This window comes from Pelophylax lessonae (assembly GCF_965119305.1).
Source record: "Pelophylax lessonae genome assembly, chromosome: 4".
Taxonomy (NCBI): domain Eukaryota; kingdom Metazoa; phylum Chordata; class Amphibia; order Anura; family Ranidae; genus Pelophylax; species Pelophylax lessonae.
In genome coordinates, this window is record NC_138771.1 from 313791982 (window position 1) to 313813454 (window position 21473).

General features: G+C 44.8%; 1 protein-coding gene across 2 annotated transcripts in view; it reads right to left on the minus strand.

Annotated features, from left to right (window-relative positions):
• The window catches only part of HK3 (hexokinase 3), a 474982-nt gene that overhangs the window by 44335 nt on the left and 409174 nt on the right, over positions 1–21473 (minus strand). For both annotated transcript variants that reach the window (XM_082256083.1, XM_082256082.1), the window contains one exon: positions 3721–3863. In XM_082256083.1, the coding sequence (XP_082112209.1) occupies positions 3721–3863 (143 nt within the window). The remainder of the gene's footprint in view (positions 1–3720; positions 3864–21473) is intronic.

Sequence of the window (21473 nt, forward strand, 5' to 3'; positions counted from 1 at the left end):
CAAATAGAGCTTTCTTTTGGTGGTATTTGATCACCTGTGCGATTTTTATTTTTTGCGCTATAAAAAAAAAAAAAAAAAAGGCAATGGGCGTATTTTGATTGGTTTGTGCAAAAGTTAACGCGTCTACAAAACGACGGGAAAGATTTAATTTTTTTTTTTTGTTTTTTTACTAGTAATGGAGGCGATCTGCGATTTTTTAGTGGGACTGCGACATTGCAGCGGACAGATCGGACCCCTAACTGACATTTGACACTTTTGGGGGGACCAGTGACATTACTACAGTAATCAGTGCTAAAAATATGCACTGTTACTGTAATAACGACACTGGCAGGGAAGGGGTTATTAATACTGTGGGTGATCAAGGGGTTACATGTGAGCCTAGGGAAGCGATTCTAGCTGTATGGGGGCCGGGCTTGTGAAATGATCACAGAGACCTGTGATCCTACATAGAAGGATCACAGACACTCTGATCATTCCAGAGAGAAGAACAGTCAGCTGTGTTTACAACCGCTGACCATTTTTCTCTCTCCCCGCTGCCGAGTGGGTGCGGGAGCGCGCCGCTGGTGGGCACATGCCCCCTAGCTGCAGGCGCGCGACCGATGTATACCCAAGTTGGTTCGCGCAGGAGGGGCTGCCTGCCACAGTATAACTGCGGCGGGTGGTCCTTAAGTGGTTAAATGTTACCAAGCTATTAAAATGTTAATACACTACTCAAAAATAAAAAAATAAGGAACACTTTGAAAACACATCAGATCTCAATGGGGAAAAATATCATGCTGAATATCTATACTAATATGGACTGGGTAATCTGTTAGGAAGGAAAGGATACCCCATTGTTTGATAGAAATAAAAATCATCAACCTACAGAGGGCTGAAATCAAAGACACCCCGAAAATCAAAGTAAAAAAATGATGCAGCAGGCTAGTCCATTTTGCTGAAATTTCATTGCAGCAACTCAAAAATGGTACTCAGTATTTTTTTATGGCCCCCACGTGATTGTATGCATGCCCGACATCAGGGCATGCTCCAAATGAGACGACGGATCGTGTCCTGGGGTATTTCCTCCCAGTACTAGACCAGGGCATCACTGAGCTCCTGAACAGACAAAGGTGCAACTGGGCAGTGTCGGATGGACCGAAACAATGTCCCAGAGGTGTTCCAATTGGATTTAGGTCAGGTAAGTGTGATGGTATAAATTCTTTCATCCTCCAGGAACTGGCTGCATGCGGTCGGGCATGGTCATGCACCAGGAGGAACCCAGGACACACTGCACCAGCGTAAGGTCCGACAATGGGTCCAAGGGTTTCATCCCAATACCAAATGGCAGTCAGGGCCCATTGTCTAGCCAGTAGAGGTCTGTGTGTCCCTCCATGGATATGCCTCCCCAGACCATCACTGACCCATCACCAAACCGGTCATGCTGAACGATGTTACAGGCAGCATAACCTTCTTCACAGTTTCTCCAGACCCTTTCACATGTGCTCAGGGTGAACCTGCTGTAATCTGTGAAAAGCACATGGTGCCAGTGGAGGACCTGCCAATTCTGGTGACAAATGCCAATTGAGCTTCACGGTGCCAGGCAGTGAGCACAGGCCCACCTAGAGAAGGTCAATCCCTCAGGCCACCCACATGAAGTCTGATTCTGATTATTTGGTTAGAGACATTCACACAAGTGGCCTGCTAGAGGTCATTTTGTAGGGCTCTGGCAGTGCTCATCCTGTTCCTCCTTGCACAAAGGAGCAGATACCCGTTCTGCTGATGGGTTAGGGACCTTCTACAGCCCTGTCCAGCTCTCCTAGAGTAACTACCGGTCTCCTGGAATCTCCTCCATGCTCTTAAAACTGTGCTGGGAGACAAAGCAAACCTTCTGGCAATGGCATGTATTGATGTGCCATCCTGGAGGATTTGAACTGCCTGTGCAACTTCTATAGGGTCCAGGTATCACCTCATGCTACCATTAGTGACACTGACCCTAGCCAAATGCACAACTAGTGAAAGAGTCCGAAAAGATCAGTAGTGAAAAAAAAAAAAAAAGTCAGTGGCCTCCATCTGTAAAACTATTCCTGTTTTGGAGGTCGTCTCATTGTTGCCCATCTACTGCACCTGTTAATTTCATTAACACCAAAAGCACCTGAAACTGATTAACAACCCCCTCCGCCACTTAACTGACCAGATCAATAGCCTAGGAGTTTAATTGACTTGATTGTATACACTGCTCAAAGAAATTAAGGGAACACTTTTAGAGCAGTGTATATACACATGTTCTAACAGTAAAAGAAGTTGTGGACCAGAAATAAACATTTCTGGTTAATATTTTAGAAGCTCTGTTTCGCTACTAAAATTGAATTACTGAACAGTAGCAATCGCTATCTGATTGAACAAACTGCTCCTAAGCTACACTATCTATTAAATTGTGCACAACGAGCGTCAGGAACCATTTTCTGTACCTTACCAGAGAGTGAACACTAAATGCTGCACTGGCGAGAGGCTTCCGGTCACTACCAAGCCTGTGGGAATATAAATACCTCTGTAAGGTAGGTGTGAACTCACTCAACAAAGTAAGGACCCCAATGCCAGCAGAACCTTAAGCGCCGGTTCACATTGCAGCGACGCTACTTCGCACCGCGACCTCCGTGGTCACGGTGCGAGCAGCGCGCCGCGACCTCGGAGCGGCCGCCACGGACTTCATAACATTGAAGTCTATGGCGGTCGCCTCCGGGTCGCCCCAAAGAAGCTCCGGACCCTTTTTCTAGGTCGGAACGACTTGTGTCGCTCCTATTAGAACGGGTCCGCAGCTTCCCTATGGGAGGCGACCTGTGAGGCGACCAGGTCGCCTCACAGGTCGCCCTAGTGTGAACCGGCACTGAGGGTCATACATACTATAAGATTTTCTGAAGACTTTTTCCTTCAGATTTACCTTTTCTATGTAGTGCAAGGGCCTGCTAGATTGCATACAAATTGAAAGTGTTTAGGTTTGACCTCATATTATATGGTTTTGGTAAGTCTAAAGGAAAAAAAGTCTTCAGAAAATCTTATAGTGTGTATGGCCCATTAGTCAAGTAGTTCCCTAGCCGGCAGAGTAAGAGAGGACCTTGGTTTCACTTAGGCCAAGTCTTTATGCTAGTTATGTAATTCTTGTGCTGCCCCCTTAAAGATGTACAATTGCAATATTTTCCACTTACTATCTGTTCTTTTTTCCCCCCTACAGTCTTTTCTGTTAAAAAAATAAAAAAAATAGCATTTACAGCATACCGGTTGTGTCATTTGATTGCAGGCAAGGGTGGGATATCACTAGGGCAGGGAGAAAGGGACCCAAACAATTCAGTGGCTACTCTATCGGTAGCGCTACACTAACTAAAAGTATTGCCCACAGAAGCTCAACATATAAAATAGGTATTGATAATTTTCAGAAGGAGGGATCAGCAAAGTCAGCTCATATGTTACTCTTTTAGTATGTCCACACTTGACTCCACATGAATATCTATTTCAATCAATAGAAAATACGCTAAGTTAGTTAAGTGAATGCAAATGGAACAGAGAGGTCTTTTAAGATTCAAGTGCAAGCCAAGTAAACTCCCCAATGCTTTTTGGGGTTTTAAAAGCTCCTTTCAGCCTTCAGGAGGACTCTGGACAACCCAGCATGAAAACCTGATAATATCATAAAGGGGAAAAATAAACGGGTAAACCCCAACGTCAGTGACATTACTCATATGAACATACCTGTTCACCTGTTCCAGTCCTAATTTCTTCAGATATATCAAATTCTTCACTGTCCATCTCCACTCCAGAAGCACTGCTTAACTTTACCTTGAGAATCCGAAATGTGGCTCCTCCCAGATCCAGTACCAAGAAATCACCACACTCTAGAAGAGAACCACATTAAAGAAAACTATCAGAGTGAAACTGCAAATGAGGCACTGATCTTTATAGAGAACATTAAACCAATTATTATTATTTTTATATTTTTTTATTATTATTATTATTATTATTATTATTATTATTATTATTATTATTATTAAGGCTTTATATAGCACCAACAGTTTACACATTGCTTTACAATATAAAGGAGGAGGACAGTACAGTTATAATACAAGAAGGTTAAGAGGGCCCTGCTCAAAAGAGCTTACAGTCTAAAAGGGTGGGGCAAGTGGTACAAAAGGTTGTAACTGTGGGGAATGAGCTGATGGAAGGGATAAAAGATTAGTTGGAGGCATGATCGGCTTACCTGAAGAGATGGGTTTTCAGGGATTACCTGAAGGCAGCTAGAGTAGGAGATAGCCAGACAGACAGATTGGGTTAGAGATTTCAAGAGAATGGGAGAGGCTCTGGAAAAGTCCTGGAGATGAGCATGGGAGGAGGAGACAAAGCTTGAAAGTAGGAGATCTTGAGAAGAGCGGAGAGGATGGTTTGGCTGATATTTGGAGACAAGATTGGCGACGCAGCTTGGAGCAGAGTTGTGAATGGCTTTGTATGTTGTTAGTATATTGAATTTAATTCGCTGGAAGATCGGAAGCCAGTGTAAGGATTGGCGGAGAAGGGGCAGGCAGACACTGAGCAGTTAGTAAGAACGATGAGTCTGGCAGCAGCATTCATGATAGACTGAAGAGCCTATGGAGAGGTAGGTCTATGAAGAGGGAGTTGCAATAGTCAAGGTGAGAGCTAAGGGAGTGAATGAGTAGCTTGGTTGTTTCATTAGTTAAAAAGGGGTGGATTTTAGAGATGTTACAGAGGTGAGGTCTACAAGCTTTTGACAAAGATTGGATTTGGGGCTGAAAAGGACAGGTCAGAGTCTGATTATATCTAGTACCCTGCGTGAGGGGGAGGGATTAATGTTTGCATTATTGACCTTGATGGAAAAGTCGTGGAAAGCGGCCCAAGCAGGGAGGAATATTATGAACTTGGTTTGAGAGAGATTTTGTTTAAGGAAGTGGCGTGACATCCATGCTGATATGTTAGTAAGCAAGAGTAGACATATTTGGGTGTCATCAGCATAGAGATGGTATTTAAAGACGTGAGGTTATCAAGTGACCAAAGGAGGAGGTGTAGATCGATGCCTGACAAATGGTTTGCTTCTAGTAATTTGCCAATAACACCACACTAGGGCCACTCTCTTCTGTCTACCACAAAGTTCTGAGCTCAATTACAATTACAGTCTACACTGTAAACCATACTACATTACATAGAACAGGAAAAAAAATGCATTATGCATATGTGAGCTTGTGCTACTAACAATGTCCTGTGTGTACCCAGCCTAAAATGTAACTAAAGGCAAAACTCCGCCCCCCCCTCCCCCACATTTTGGATAGAGAGTTATGAGCCGTCCATTTTTTTTTTTTGCTTTCTGTGTTCCATTGGGGAGATTTCCCTCTACTTCACTTGTGAGGGAATCACACTGTCACCAAGGTCACCAGAACTAGTGTCCCCATTGAAAGATTTCCCCTCTATTACTGCTCTGAGGTCAACCCAAAATGTTGGCTTTTTTGAAACACAGGGACACACACAGAATTAAAAACTAACAGGGGATCAGTATTATTTTGCTAGAAATCTACTTAAGCCCCGTACACACAAGAAGAAATTTGGCCGGGAATTTTCGTCCGACGACCGATCTGCCGATTTTCGGCTTGTTAGTATGGTGCTTCTGACAACAGACTCCGACTTTTCGGCAGAAAAAAATCCTGGTGTGCAGGCTATACAATTTCTGTCGACCATCAAAACACGTCCGATTTTCATCTTATTAGTACAGATTTCGATGGGGAAAAATCTTATGAGCAAGACTAGGCAAGCTCAGAGATTAAAGAACACAAAGAAAGCAATCCAACACATGACATCACTTCTGAAGTAGAATTCTGTCGTACGGGAAAATTTGTGTGCAGTCTAGAGCACATTCCAACCAACAGACACCACTCTGGACAAAAGATGGACGACCAGTCGGCGGAAATTCGTTGCGTGTGTACGAGGCTTTACAACCCCCAATTATTTATTTATTTATTTTTTAGCAGACACACTAGGGAATAAAATGGCGATCACTGCAATGTTTTATGTCGCACCGTATTTGTGCAGTGGTTTTTCACACGCAATTAAAAAAAAAAAAAAACACTTCAATGAATAAGAAAAACAATATTTTTTTGTAAAATATGACTAATGAGGTTACACCGAGTAAATTGATACATAAAATGTAATGCTTTAAAAATGCACACGCTTGTAGAATGGTGACAAATTTTGGTACTTAAAAATATCCATAGGCAATGCTTTCAAATTTCCTACAGGTCACCTGTTCACAGAGGTGGTCTAGTGCTAGAATTGTTGCTCTCGCATTAAGGCTCATGGCACTACCTCACATGTGGTGTGAACACAGTTTACATAGGAGTGTGTGACCTCCATATGAGTTTCCCTTCTGTTGGATGGGCGTCCTTACATTTTTTTTTTTTTTTTTTCGTATTTATTTATTTTTTTAATATTTTTTATTCCTTGAACAAGAAATGTAAACATTCCTTGTAACTGTAATAAGTGTAGTACCCTACAGGTAGGTGCTAGGTAAAGTATAGTGGGCCTGGCTGCTTAACAGCAGGGCCATGATTTCAGCTGGACTGTCATGTCTTCCTGCTGAGGTTACTGAGAGGGGAGTCTTCCCACTGGCTCTGTGAGATGATTCTCATAGGGCGGTGGAGGAAACCTATTCAGTGGCTCAGTCAGGCTTGTATCTACCCCAGAAGGCAGATTCCGCCACAGAGGATTCTGGAAGTGGGTATAAGGTTTGAAGGAAACGCATGACGCAGTGTCTTTGGCGGGAAGCAGAGTCCCAGGAGGGAGAGTACGAGAGTGAGAGTGAGAGATCTAGGAAAGCCTACAAAGGTCGTGAGTACTGTGGACTGCCCCTGGGGGTCTGCCTAGTGTCAGAGGGGACCACTCCTAAGCGGTTAAAGGGGGTGCCTAGTCAGGAGGACCCTGAAGTATTAGAGGGGGTACCTAGGTAGAGGACCCTGAAGTGTGAAAGGGGGCGCCTGTAGTTTGGGCCCTGTCAGTGTACCAGTTAGGAGTTGCAGCAGCACAACTATCTACACAGAGCTACCTCAGCCAGTGCAGGGCTGGAGGGAGCTGTTCAGTGACTTTTGAGCTAAAGCAGCGTCTGGAGTCAAGTGTTCTACAGTCCTGGATCTAAAGGACTGGATCTCTACAGTCCTGGAGTTAAAGTCGAGGTTCCAGCACAGTTTCAGTACTACAGTATCTATAGAAAAGCGCTGGGCGGCATTCAGCTGGCGTCAAGACAGTGCCAACAGGCATTTTTCTTCAAGTGTCCCAAAGTGTACCTAGTTGAGCCAGGAGTATCCCACTCATTCCTTTCTCCCATTCCCAAATACAATAAAACAAACCAAAGATGCCGGAATGGTCATTGTCTCAGTTCTCACACCTGGGTTCACATCTTAAATGTGCTGGGAGGGTTACCGGTACTAATGGCAGTCCCACCTCAGGCCCAAGGCCTGGAAATAATGCTACATAAGGATGACAGGTCCTCTTTATGGAAAGATCTGGGGTCAAAAAGACTCCAAAACTCTCTTTTACCTTTAAAAGCAGAAAGATAATAAAAAAAAAAAAAAAAAAATGTGATTTACTTCCATTCTGGACCAGGAGTGACATCATGGCGTCACTCCAGTCCTCCAAGGCCTTTGAGGCGAATTAAAGACGATTAGTCATTTAACTCCTCTATGACCACCCGGCAACACTGTCGGATCCGTAAGCCCAAAAAGCACTGGTGAGATTGGGGGGCTGGGAACCCATTAGTCTCTCAGAGTGCTTTCATATGAAAGCCAGCTATTGGCTGAAGAAAAAGATACCAGGGTGATAGCTGACAGCTTTAAACATACCCCCGGTAAGCCACTTGCAAACCGCAACATATATATATATATACACATATTTGCTCTTGCTTTTCTGTTGACTTGCATAGTGGGGGGAAAGTCCCGACATGAAAAAAAGGACACAGGGCCTAAAATGCTGAATGCAGCTCATAATGTTCCTCCTTTTCTGAAGTGAGCACCTAAAGTAATGAGCATGCTTGGAAAGGAAGGACAAGGCAATAGCACTTAACATGATATTACCACAAGATATGCTCCTATACCACAAGATATGCTCCTATACTTGACTTTATGGCCTCATGCACACAGGGCATTTTTTACAGCTGCTTTTAGGAGCATCAGACGTTTTTTTTTTTTTGTAGCTTAAAAATTCCCCTCTATGTTATTCTTTAGCCTCATGAACACAAAGTGTTTTAGGAGCTGTAAGTGGCATAGGTATTTTTAAGCTGTAAAAAAAAAAAAAAAACCCAGGGCCAGTGCGTTCTGGAGCAGCAGCGTTAGGCTGTAAAAATGGCTGACGCTGCTAAAGGCTGCATACAGCGTTAGGCTACGTCAGACGTTTTTAAGCTGTAGTAGTTGGATTTGAGTTTGGAAAATAGAACAAGGCAGAGAAAGGCTGCTAAACACTAACGCTGCTAAAACGTGCATTAACGCCAATGCAAAAAGTTTCTAAAAACTTTTTCCTGACGTCAGAACTAGCTTTGCAGCTCATTATTTCAAATGCCCTGTGTGCATGAGGCCATACATGTGAAAAATTACACAGCATATATTTGAAGTCCAACTACACCTTGTTGTTACACTCATTTAGGGTGTGACATGTAACATGGTTATACCCCCCCTCCCCCCAAACAGTAGGCAGCTGTTCTCTCCCACAGCAGCTGTCACTTTTTAGTTGCACACCAGTGTGTGGGGCCCTGCTTGCAGAGCTGCATCATTTATTCAGAGATTTATGAATGAATGAGCTACAAGTCCCATTTGCCACCACAGTAGATAGACGTCAATACAACACATGCAGTGATTAGTGACAGTCCACTGACACTTCCTTCATCCAAGTGAACGTTTGAAAATTGGTAGAATCAGAGCTAAATGGGGAAAAAAAAAAAAAAAAGGGAAGTTTGTGTATTGCAACCACAATCCACTGATCGCAGATGCAAGCTCATTTGCAAAAACACTTTTTTTTCCCCAGCAAATACAGGCACATGGATTATTGTTTTTCAAAAGATGGGCATATCCTTTAGGCCCCTTTCTCACAGGGTGGGTCTGCTCAGCCATCTCCGCTAGATCAGTGGGCATCGCTCCGTTGACCCACGCTGAGCAGGCGGATGACAGGACCGTCTACGCTCACCGTGCAGAGATGGCCCTAGTCCCGCTCTAGGGTTGCCACCTCATTCCTTTAAACCTGGACACATTATTTACACAGGTTCTGAGGCTAATATAATGCACTGAGTTTAATTACCACCTTAATCAGCCACAGAACCTGTGTAATTAATGTGTGTCCTGGTTTAAAAGGGATGAGGTGGCAACCCTATCCCGCGCTCTCTATGGGGAGATCGGCTGAAAGCGGACAGCATGTCCGATCCCACCCGCTGGGCAGATGCTGAACGTATCACCATCCATCTGTTTTCAGTGGATCTTGTGGAATCAGGCGCAAGACAGGTGTCAGCAGACACATGTCCGCTGACATCCACCTCCCCATAGAGGAGAATGGGTGGCTCAGGTCCTCCTGAAAAAACGGACAGGTGGACCTGATTGGTCTGATCGTGCGAAAGGGGCCTAAGGCCCCTTTCACACAGGCGGACCGTTCAGATCCACCTGTTCGTTTTTTTGGCGGATCTGAACGGTCCCTCCATGCATTCCTATGGGGCGTTGGATGTCAGTGGAGACATGTCCGCTGACATCCGATAAGTCAAATCTGGACGGATGGAAACCCCATTTTCCATCCATCCAGCAGATCGGATCGGATGAGAACGGACCGACGGTCCGTTCCCATCCGATTTCCCCCATAGAGATGCATGGGAACCGAGAGCTGTGTTTCCGCACACAGCGAGGAGACACAGCTGTCATCCCTCTGCTCAGCGGGGGATCGGTGGCTCGATCCCCCGCTGAGTAAAACGGAATCCGTCCGACAGATGGATAGTGTGAAAGGGGCCTTAAAAGCATAATCTACAAACAAGATATACATTTCAACTAAGAATCAATCATATACTGGCACAAAACCACAAGCTATCATGCAACAAAAGAAAAGGGGAAATAGACTAAGCAATATCTTGCCAAACTTCCTAAAAATATTCAGTAAATGCTGAGTAATGGTTGGAGGTTACAGCTAGTTTACTACAAAACATTCTGACTGCAGTTGTTCTAGGAATTACTTTGCAGCAACACACACTACTCACAGAACCAGGAGGAGCAATGGAGGGAGACAGGTTACATTTCCCACCCCACAGGATCTTTACTCTTATGTAATTACTGCATGTGATCCAGCTGATGTTTAACCCCATGCTTGCTAAAATGTTCTAAATCAATTCTGTGATCATGTAGGAACCTCTATTCTTAAAATCCACAAGAGTGCTGAAGGAGTAGGGCAGCAAAAGTAAAGCCTCATGCACACTGGATGTTTTTTAACCACCTGCCGATAGGCACCACGCAAATTTACTTTACATGTACGTGATTACTGATTATGTGTACGCGGTCTCAGGTTTCCGCCCGGCGGACTCCGTTTTGCTCAGCGGGGATCGATCTGTCGATCCCTGCTGAGCAGGTGGATGACAGGTCCGTCCCTGCTTACTTTGCAGAGACAGAGCTGTCAGATCACCGCTCTCCTCCACTTTCATCCAATCCGATCCTCCAGACGGATGGAAAATAGGGTCTCCATCCGTCTGGATTTCACTGACCACATCGGGTCGGAGAGCAGCGGGTGTCAGCGGAGATCCGCTGACATCCGCTGCTCCATAGGGCTGCATAGAGCATCTGATCAGGTCCGCCTGAAAAACTGACAGGCGGACAAAATCGGAAAGCCCGTGTGAAAGGGGCCCTATGTGCATTATATTAGCCTCAGAACCTGTGTAATTAATATGTGTCCTGGATTAAAGGGATGAGGTGGCAACCCTAGCCTAAACTATTAAAATGTTTTTTTAATAGTAATGGCGGCGATCTGCAATTTTTTGCGGGACTGCGACATTGCGGCAGACAGATCGCTCGCGCCGCCGAAACCACTTCCCCTTCAGTGACAAAGATCTACGTGGCTGGGCCCAGGGGAGCCGCACTGCCGCAGTAATATTACTGTGGGCAGTCGGCAAGTGGTTAAATAAATTAACGCTCAAGCACTTAATGTGCTTAAATGCATTACATGAGTTTCCAAGCATCGTGCGTTTTTTTCAACCAAAACGCTGCTGCCAAGTGGAAAGGCGTCTAAGAGAGTTAGCAAAATGCCCAGTGTGCATGAGGCCTTAATGTTACAAATGGGCATATGGATGCTCTGATTGGTCATCTTGAAGGTGTATGAATTCAACGTTTTTTGCATTAAGAGTATCCTCAGTAATGTCGCACATGAAACAGTTAAAGTGGTTGTAAAGGCGTTAGATTTTTTTACCTCCATGCATTCTATGACACACTGCACAGAGTGGCCTATCTTTGCTGGACGCCATTACAGAGCAACCACCTTGCGGCCGTCATTTTGCTATATGACGGGTGGGAAGTGCTTAACCACTTAAGCCCCGGAATATTTTACCCCCATTCCGACCAGGGCCTATTTTGCGATTCGGCACTGCGTGACTTTAATGGACGATTGCACGGTCGTGCGACGCTGTACCTAAACAAATTTGACGTCCTTTTTTCCCACAAACAGAGCTTTCTTTTGGTGGTATTTGATCACCTATGCGATTTTTTGATCATGCGCTATAAACAAAAAAAGAGCGACAATTTTGCAAAAATAACAATATTTTTCAAATTTTTTATATGAAATTCCCCCAAAAAAAATGTAAAAATCAAAATTTTTTAACATTTTCGGCCAATTTGTTTTATGCTACATATGTTTGGTAAAAAAAATCGCAAAAAGCGTATTTTGCTTGGTTTGCGCAAAAGTTATCGCGTTTACTAACAAAGGGAAAGATTTTCGTCATTTTTGTTGTTTTTTTTTTTAAACGCGTAATGGCGGCTATCTGCGATTTTTTTTTGCGGTACTGCGACATTGTAGCGGACGGATCGGACCCTTGACTGACATTTTTGACACTTTTGGGGTTACCAGTGACATTTCTACAGTAATCAGTGCTATAAATATGCACTGTTACTGTAAAATTACACTGGCAGAACTTTTTTTGAGAGGGAGGGGTGGTGTGTGTCCCTAGGGGCGTGATTCTAACTGTGATTGGCTGTGGCTTGAGGTGTAGGAACAGTGATCAACGGTCCTACATAGTAGAACCGTATGATCACTATTTCTACACCGGGGAGATTGACAGGCGGCTTGTTTACATCAGCCGCCTGCCTTTCTCCCTCTCCACCGACGATCGCCAAGTGACATCGGGTCCACCGGTCACACGTGCGGGGGGTCCGTGACCGCGCGGGAGCGCGCCTCCGGAGGCGCGCGCTCGCTCCCCAGGGCCTCACAGGCTAGCGACGTAGTACTACGTCGCTCTGCCAGTGAGGGGCTGACTGCCGCAGTAAATATACTGTGAGCAGTCGGCAAGTGGTTAAAGCAGTATTAAAACCAAAAACAAAAATGTATTAAATTGCAGGTCACAGATTTTTTCATGTGGTGACTGCATTTGCTTTCTTTTTTTGGGGCTTTTTTCCTTTATTTTCACCTGGTGATCCAGTCAGTAAGTCTGGTATATTGCATATATTGCACCTTTTTTTAACAGACCAAGCTGTCCAAGAAACAGTTAAAAGGTTGAGACAAAACCCTCTAACACTTTCAGGGGAGCTTACAATGAACAGCTTTTATTCATTTATGTAAAACCTTTATTTCAAAAGGGAAAAAAAAATGTTTTCTGTAACTGCATAAAAAAGTGTTAGCTGGAGCTCAGCTTCAAATTTTCAGTGAAGTAAAATCTAAATCTGCTAGCATAACACTACCCTCTCCCCAGACTGACAATGCTGCTGTCCAAAGGTGTCTGCTTTACTGCTTCATCCAGAATGCAGACAACCTAAGACAGGAAGTGTGTTACTGGAAGGATCACCAGGTTAAATAAAGGAAGAAAACTTTTTTTTCTTTTAAAGGTATGAGGCTTAAATAATTAGGGCATGTCTGTTTATACTGCCAATCAGAAGCCTTAAAGGGTAACTCCACTTTCCTGCTTGTGTCATTGGCTCACCAATTTTCCCAGAATTCTGCCTAAGATATAATTACAATTACGATTTCAGGCATCCCCTGGAACAAAAATTCTATTTTTGGTGAGATACTCCCAATAGGAACACATCTAAAGGAATGCGGGCCCTGCAGGTTTCCTCATTAGTGCTCTGCAGCTGCCACAGCTGACAGATAATTATGAAACCACTCCCATTAGACACACTCAGCTCAGAGGCACAGAGGAACATAGAGGGGTTTCTTAAGAATGACAAAAAGTAGGAATCTGCAACAAAGGTGGTTATAATCCTTACAATGTACATAGATAACCCAGAGGAGAATGTTATTTTCTCAACAAAAGTGGAGTTACGCTTTAAAGTGGGGGTAACCATCACACATGAAATTTGAAGATCTTGCCCCATTCTTGCCTGATATAGGATTCTAACTGCTCAACAGTCCTTTCAGGATCCACCAAATCATTCCATTCTGTTTTTTATGTAGATTTGTACATACTCTGACACATCGCATCTCCGATCCGAGCTCATGACGTAGGCTCTTTACCATGTGACCAGCTGTGTCCAATCACAGCTGGTTACATAGTAAATAGGAAATGCCGTTGATCGCCTTCCCTCAGTTCGCGCCTTACAGGCGCCAGTAGAGGAGAGCCGATCGGCGGCTCTCCTGAACGGGGGGGGGGTCTGTGCTGGTAATCAGAGCATTGATTGCCAGTGCAGACCCTTGGGGGATGCCACTAGAGCCACCAGGGATTGCCCACCCATAGCCACCAGGGATGCCCACCCATACCACAAGGGATGCCAATCAGTGCTAAGGGAGACTGTCAGTGCCCTCCTCATCAGTGCTGCCCATCATTGCCATCTATCAGTGCCGCCCACCAGTGCCCATCATTGTCATCTATTAGTGCGGCCCACCAGTGCCGCCTATCAGTGCCACATATCAGTGCCCATCAGTGCTGCATATCAGTGCCCATTAGTGCTGCATATTAGTGCCTCATCATCAGTGCCTCCACATCAGTGCCTGTCAGTACAGCCTCATCAGTGATCGTCAGTGCAGGAAAAAAAAATTATTTATTTACAAAATTGTATAACATAAACAAAAAAACGTTTTTTTTTTTTTTTTTAAACTTTTCGGTCTTTTTATTTGTTTAGCAAAAAAGAAAAAACCTTGCGGTGATCAAATACCACCAGAAGAAAGCTCTATTTGTGGAAAAAAAATTACATCAATTTCGTTTAGGTACAGTGTTGCGTGACCGCACAATTGTCATTTAAAATGCAACAGCGCTAAAAGCTGAAAATTGGCCTGGGCAGGAGGTGAAAGTGCCCTGTATTGAAGTGGTTAAGTACCACGGGACATATGTTTTTTGATAGGATGCCATAACTCTACTTTAAATGAGAGACAATATGCCTGGTAGCAATCGACTTCTGCTGTGTACTCTTGTTAGATAACCCATAGTGCTCTAAGAATCCTTTATCATGTATTGCACGTCTATTTGTAAAACAAAGACTGTACACCTGTAGTAAACTAACATAAAAAATATCAGTTTATAACTAAAAGCAAAACGTTTTTTTGTGGACAAGGGAGAGGAATTAGACCTGTCAGGTTGGTATTGCAGTATATGCCAGTGTTTGTTTAGTATGCGGTCTGTATGGTTCTTGTTGTACCTTGTGATAAATGCCATGTTTCGTCTCTCAGCCAGTTCTCTTGGAGTGGGCTTGAGGCAATCAGCTTGTGTTAACTCTCTTGCTCTCAGGTAGGAGCTTTCAATTTAGGTTTTGGGGTATCCTTTTGCATGTCAGCTTGTTTTTCAAAGTCTTTTTGTGCAGTGCAATTCCTTCTTAATTGTTTAAATTGCCCAAACTGATTATTTCTCAGCCAAGGTGGCAGCTGGTGAAATCTAAATAGCTGTTACTATCTACTTACTTGAGGTAGTTTTTGCTGGTTATAGCGCCATCTTTGTTGCCCATCAGGATGACATTCAGGTAGTCGATCCGAATAGGGTGGGTGTTGCTGGTCAAAGACAGCCCCACTCATTGTAGTATAGATGTTGGACAAATGCGCCAATTTTACTAATGTACAATGCCTGTAGAATTTTATGAGGTCGCAGAAAGGATTGTTGTTATAGATTAACTTTTTCTTTTACCGATTCTTTGTATTTTCTTTATTGTCTAGTTTTTAGCCCTGGTAAAAGAGGAGAACTGACCCCCTGAAACACATTGGCTGTTACAAAAAAAAATCCTTTAAACGTCTGTACAAGCTGGCATGGCACATCCTTTCAAATTTTCGACAAACTCCTCTGGGGGTCCAGCAAGACCCCCACAGTTGCTGGTGAGCAGCCTCTTGGACCAAAAACCACCCCTCATGGTAAGACGCATCCGCATTAGGTTCAGCGCTCCTACATCTCAAATGTTTTTATTGCTGTCTGTGTCCCTGTTAGGCCCCGTTCACACTGGGGTGATCCGACTTGCCGGGGCGACCTCATAGGTCGTGGCGCGCTGCTCACACCGCGACCTCGGAGCAGCCGGCACGGACTTCATAACATTGAAGTCTATGCAGGTCGCTCCGGGTCGCCCCAAAGAAGCTCCGGACCCTTTTTCTAAGTCGGAGCGACTTGTGTCGCTCCTATTAGAATGGGTCCATAGCTTCTCTATGGCGAGCGACCTACGGCGACCTGTCAGGCGACCAGTGTGAACGGGGACTTAGAGAGATTCACCATCTGTTTTTGTCATGTTTACAGTTATCGAAAGTGAAAGCAAAAGAAAATCCCAAATTTTGGGTTGTCCCCAGAACCATAATAGAGGGGAAATCATCCAATGGGGAGACTAGTTCTGGAGACCTCATGACAACCAGGAATTCCCTTAGTGTGAAGGGATTTCTTCTCACTTCCTGTTTTGGTTAGGGGACAGGAAGTGAAGGGAAATTTCCCCAATGGGACACAGATAGCAAAAAAAAAAAACTGCTAGGGGTTATAACCCTTCCTTAGGGCTCTTTCACACGGTCCGCTCCGTAGGCGATCCCCACTGAGCCGGGCGGATGACAGCTCCGTCTCCGCTTGCAGAGCGGAGAGGGGGGTGTCTCAGCCCCCGCTGCCCTCTATGGGGGATCGGATGAGAGCGGACCGCTTGTCCGCTCTCATCAGATCCGCTCCGCTCCGATTACTGAACGGATGGAAAAATAAGGTTTTGTCTTTAGTTCTATGTTAAAGTCCAGAGTCTCTGACAGCTTTTTATTACTGCCTGTATCCCTGTTATTTCCGCTCCGGAAAAATTTCTCCAACAGAGACACAGTGCCACCCACTTCTCAAATTTCTTCTTTAAGCACTCGCCCACCGCCCAGGCTGGCTCAGCTGCACGAACCGACATATGGGTACCTCAGGTCGCGGGAGTGGTGCTGGGCGGTGAGCTTGCGCTGCCGGCGGTGCACTCCTGCCCCACTAGGCAACGGAGTTGCCGATCCACAGGACCAGTGGCCGCGATTGCACCTGGGCACCCGTGATCGCTCCCCGCTGAGAAAGAAGGATGGTCAGCTGTTGTAAACACAGCTGACCATTCTTCTCCCTGGAATGATCACAGAGCGCCTGTGATCCTTCTTTATAGAATCACAGGTCTCTGTGGTCATTTCACAAGCCAATCCCTCATACAGTTAGAAAACACTCCCCTAGGCTCACACTTAACCCTTTGATCACCACTGTGTTAACCCCTTCCCTGCCAATGTCATTATTACAGCAACAGTGCACATTTTTAGCACTGATTACTGTATTAATGTCACTGGTCCCCCCAAAAGTGTCAAAAATGTCAGTTTGGGGTCCGATCTGTCCTCCGCAATGTCACAGTCCCGCAAAATGTCACAGATCGCCGCCATTACTAGTAAAAAATAAATAAAAAAATAAAAGTGACATAAATCTTTCCCCTAGTTTGTAGACGCGATAACTTATGCGTAAAACAATCAAAATACGCTTACTGCGATTTTTTTTTTTTTTTTACCAAAAAAATGTAGCAGAATAGAAATTGGTCTACAAGGATGAAAAATTTTGATTTTTAAATTTTTTTTTTTTGGGGAATGCTATGTAGCAGAATGTAAAAAATATTGTTTTTTTTTTTTTTTCTGAATTGTCGCTCTTTTTTTAGTTATAGCGCAAAAAATAAAAAATCGCAGAGGTGATCAAATACCACCAAAAGAAAGCTCAATTTATGGGGGGAAAAAAGGACATCAGTTTTATTTCGGTACAGCTTCGCACAAATGCGCAATTGTCTGGTAAATTAACGCAGACTGAATTTTAAGGTCATTGAGGGGGCAAATCCTTGCAGTCCAGAACTGGTTAAGGGCAGGTTCACACTTCAGGGGAGAGCTGCATTTTTCTGCATAAGAAAAACACAGCTTTCCACAAGGGCACACCGAAAACAATGGTTTTCTGTGTGCCCTATTTACACATCCCCGCAGCTTTCAGCTGGGGGGCAGAGTGGTGATGAAAAATGCAACATGTCTTCATTTTTCCGAAATAGCTTAGCAGGTCTCCTTGAAACCCTGAGTTTTTATGCGTGGCATCTGAGTTGCTGTGAATAGAAATCAATGGAATGTTGCCGTGTGACAAAGAGACATTCCCTTAAAGTTTAGAAAAAATAGGAAACTGTCTTGAGTTGAAGAAACATAAAGCAATGTCCCTCAGCTGCGTTCACTTCCAGCAGAGAAAAAAGAACCCACCCTAATGCCTCGTACACACGCAACGATTGTTGGCCGTGAATTTTCGGCCAACGTCCGATCGGCCGATTGTCGGCTTGTTAGTATGATGCTGTCGACAACCAACTGCGACTTTTCGGCTGAACAAAATCTGGTGTGCATGCTATAAAATTTTTGTTGGCCGTCAGCAGAACGGCCGATTGTTCGTCAGTCAGTACAGATTTCGGCCGACAAAAATGTGATGATCAAGACTGGGCATGCTCAGAGAAGAAAAAACACACGGAAAGTAAACCAGCACATGACATCACTTCTGAAGTTGGTTGTTGTTGGCCGAAAAAAATTTGTGTGCAGTCTAGAGCACATTCCAACCAACTCAACAACACTGGACAAAAGACGGACGATCGGTCGGCCGATAATCGTTGCGTGTGTACGAGGCTTTAGTGTCATGGAGACAGGAAGGAACAAGTATGTGCATTGGGGTGCAGTAGGTCAGTCATTGGCCTTGACCGTCAAGTATAGTACCGCAGTTGGCCAGATGCTTTGACACACATTGTGCTAAAGCACATTACTCTTAGACCCTTAAAAAATGAACCATAACCGTGGTTCATTTTACAAGATAGCCATTTTCTAGAACGAAGAACCATCACTGACAGCAGAAATGTCCAATCTTTGCTACAAAATGTAAAATATTTTGTTTTTCTTTTGACTAAAACATTGATTTACTCTAATATGTGTAGGAAATGTAATGCAAAAGTTGAATTCATTTTTTTCTGTGTGTTATATAAAAAAAAAGTTTAAATGATGGTTGACTTCAGGACTTTATGATTGCATGGCTGAGCACAGGAGCAAAGTAAAAGAGATGAGAGGAAATTATACATTTTCCAAGAGTACAAACTACAGGATACCTTTACAATATTGTTGCACAGTTGACCACACAGCACAGCTGATGCTAAATGGCAGATCTAACAAGAGAGATGTTATTTGTCATCTCCTGTCATTCTTTCTAACGTTTAAAAAGCAAAAGTCCTACCAAGGAACAGGCACCACATGGCAGCTGGTATTAACTTTATAAAGGTGAAAAGTCTGCCTAGAGGATTCATATGTTCTCATCTTCTCATCTCTAGAGGGCTCAGCTTCTCTGGCTTTGAAGAAAAGCCTCTGTTTCTGCCTTTCTGACTGCTGCTTACTTTAGGATTTTTGTTTAAATGTCCAGTATAGCAACAGAAACTTTTAACTTTGTATGTGTACCTTCGTGTGGCCTCTTTCAGGAGAAACTGGGTACACCAGTGGAACCAACTGATCTTTGAATTGTAGATGTCAAGATCCTAGAAGAACCATCTTTTGGTACACAGGCAGGGCCGGTGCAAGGATTTCTGCCTACACAAGCGAGGCTCCATTTTGGCGCACCCCCCCCCCCCAACGGCCACCCACCTCCCTTGCAAAAATGTTTCTTTCAATAATTTTTTTTATATATATATATATGCCCTCCTGCTTTCATTATCCACCCCGTCTCCATTAACCCCCCTTGCTCCTTCTTCCATCATCCATCCCCCATGGGCCCTGCTCTGCTTCCGCTATCCATCCCCCGTGCTTCCATTAACCCCCCCCCCCCCACTCCTTCTTCCATTATGCCCTCCTGCTTTCATTAAATATCCACCCCATCTCCATTAACCCCCCTTGCTCTTCCATCATCCATCCCCCCTGGGCCCTGCTCTGCTTCCGCCATTCCTCCCCCCCCCCCACTCCTTCTTCCATTATGCCCTCCTGCTTTCATTAATTATCCACCCCGTCTCCATTAACCCCCCTTGCTCCTTCTTCCATCATCCATCCCCCCCTGGGCCCTGCTCTGCTTCCGCTATCCATCCCCCGTGCTTCCCCCACTCCTTCTTCCATTATGCCAGTGGCGGAGCTAGACTTTTAAAACAGGGGTGGCAAAGGGGTGGCAAGGTATTATTTTGGGGGGTCAATATACAAAGTGTTATTTAGTGTCAGATTTGTCCACCGCAATGTCGCAGTCCCTCTAATAATCGCTGCCATTACTAGTAAAAAACAATTAAAAAATAAAAAGTTCCATAGTTTGTAGATGTAATAACTTTTTTGCAAACCAATCAAAATACACTTAGGATTTTTTACAAAAAATATGTGGCAGAACACATATTAGCCTAAATTTATGAAAAAATGTGATTTTTTTCATTGGGAATGTTTTGGGAATAGCAGAAAGTAAAAAGGATTTGTCGCTAATTTTATGTTTATAGCGAAAAATATAAAAACTGCAGAGGTGATCAAATATCACCAAAAGAAATCTCTATTTGTGGGAAAAAATACATCAGTTGTATTTGGGTACAGCGTCGCACGACCTCACAATTGTCAGTTAAAGCAATGCAGTGCCGTATCGCAGAAAATGGTCTGGTCATTAAGGGGGAGCTGAAGTAGTTAAAGGGTCAGTTTTTTCAGATAATTTTGCCCATTTAAGACTTTTTTCTGAGCGGTCAGGGGATGGTAAAAACAGGCAACTCAAAGTCTAGATCACAACTGGAACCCCTCTACATGTTATTAGCCCCATACAAATCTGCCACTCTGCTAAAAATAAAAAAAATTGCGTGACTTTGAGGTCGCAAAAGTGAGAAAGGGGCCTTCAGTAATTAAGGTATAGTGTGCCCCCTTTCAATGCAGAGAGACCAGCGTGCCCCCTTTCAATGCACAGTGACCAGCGTGCCCCCTTTCAATGCAGTGACCAGTGTACATGCCCCCTTCAATGCAGTGACCAGCGTACCTTCCCCCTTCAATGCAGTGACCAGCGTACATTCCCCCTTCAATGCAGTGACCAGCGTACATGCCCCCTTCAATGCAGTGACCAGCGTACATGCCCCCTTCAATGCAGTGACCAGCCTACATGCCCCTTTCAATGCAGTGACCAGCGTACATGCCCCCTTCAATGCAGAGATCAGCGTGCGTGCCCCCTTCAATGCAGTGACCAGCATACCATTCCCCCAATGCAGAGATCAGCGTATATGCCCCCTTCAATGCAGTGACCAGCATACCATTCCCCCAATGCAGAGATCAGCATACATGCCCCCTTCAATGCAGTGACCAGCATACCATTCCCCCAATGCAGTGACCAGCGTACATGCCCCCAATGCAGTGACCAGCATACATGCCCCCAATGCAGTGACCAGCATACATTCCCCCCAATGCAGAGATCAGTGTGCGTGCCCTCTTACCTACCTGGAGCGGCGGGCGGCTTCTTCTCAGTCCCGGTGACCGGCGGCGCGTCTCCACGGGTCCTTCCAGCAGCAGCGGCGGCGGGCGGCTTCTTCTGAGTCCCGGTGACCGGCAGCGCTTCTCCACGAGTCCTTCCGCTTCCGCCTCCTCCTCGGCTAATGGCAAGGGGTTTGCCTAGCAGCCAATCAAGAAGCGCGTATCGGACGCGCTTCCTGATTGGCCAGGATCGGTGTGACAATAGCGAATTTTCATTCGCTATTGTCACGCAATGGGTGGGCTCGGGATGCACTGCTCTGCACCCCGGGTCCACCCTTTGCATTGCCCTATTAGAGCACTCACATTCCTCTTCTTCCCACCCCGGCACTCACATTCCTCTTCCTCCCCCCCCAGCACTCACATTCCTCTTCCTCCCCCCCCGGCACTCACAT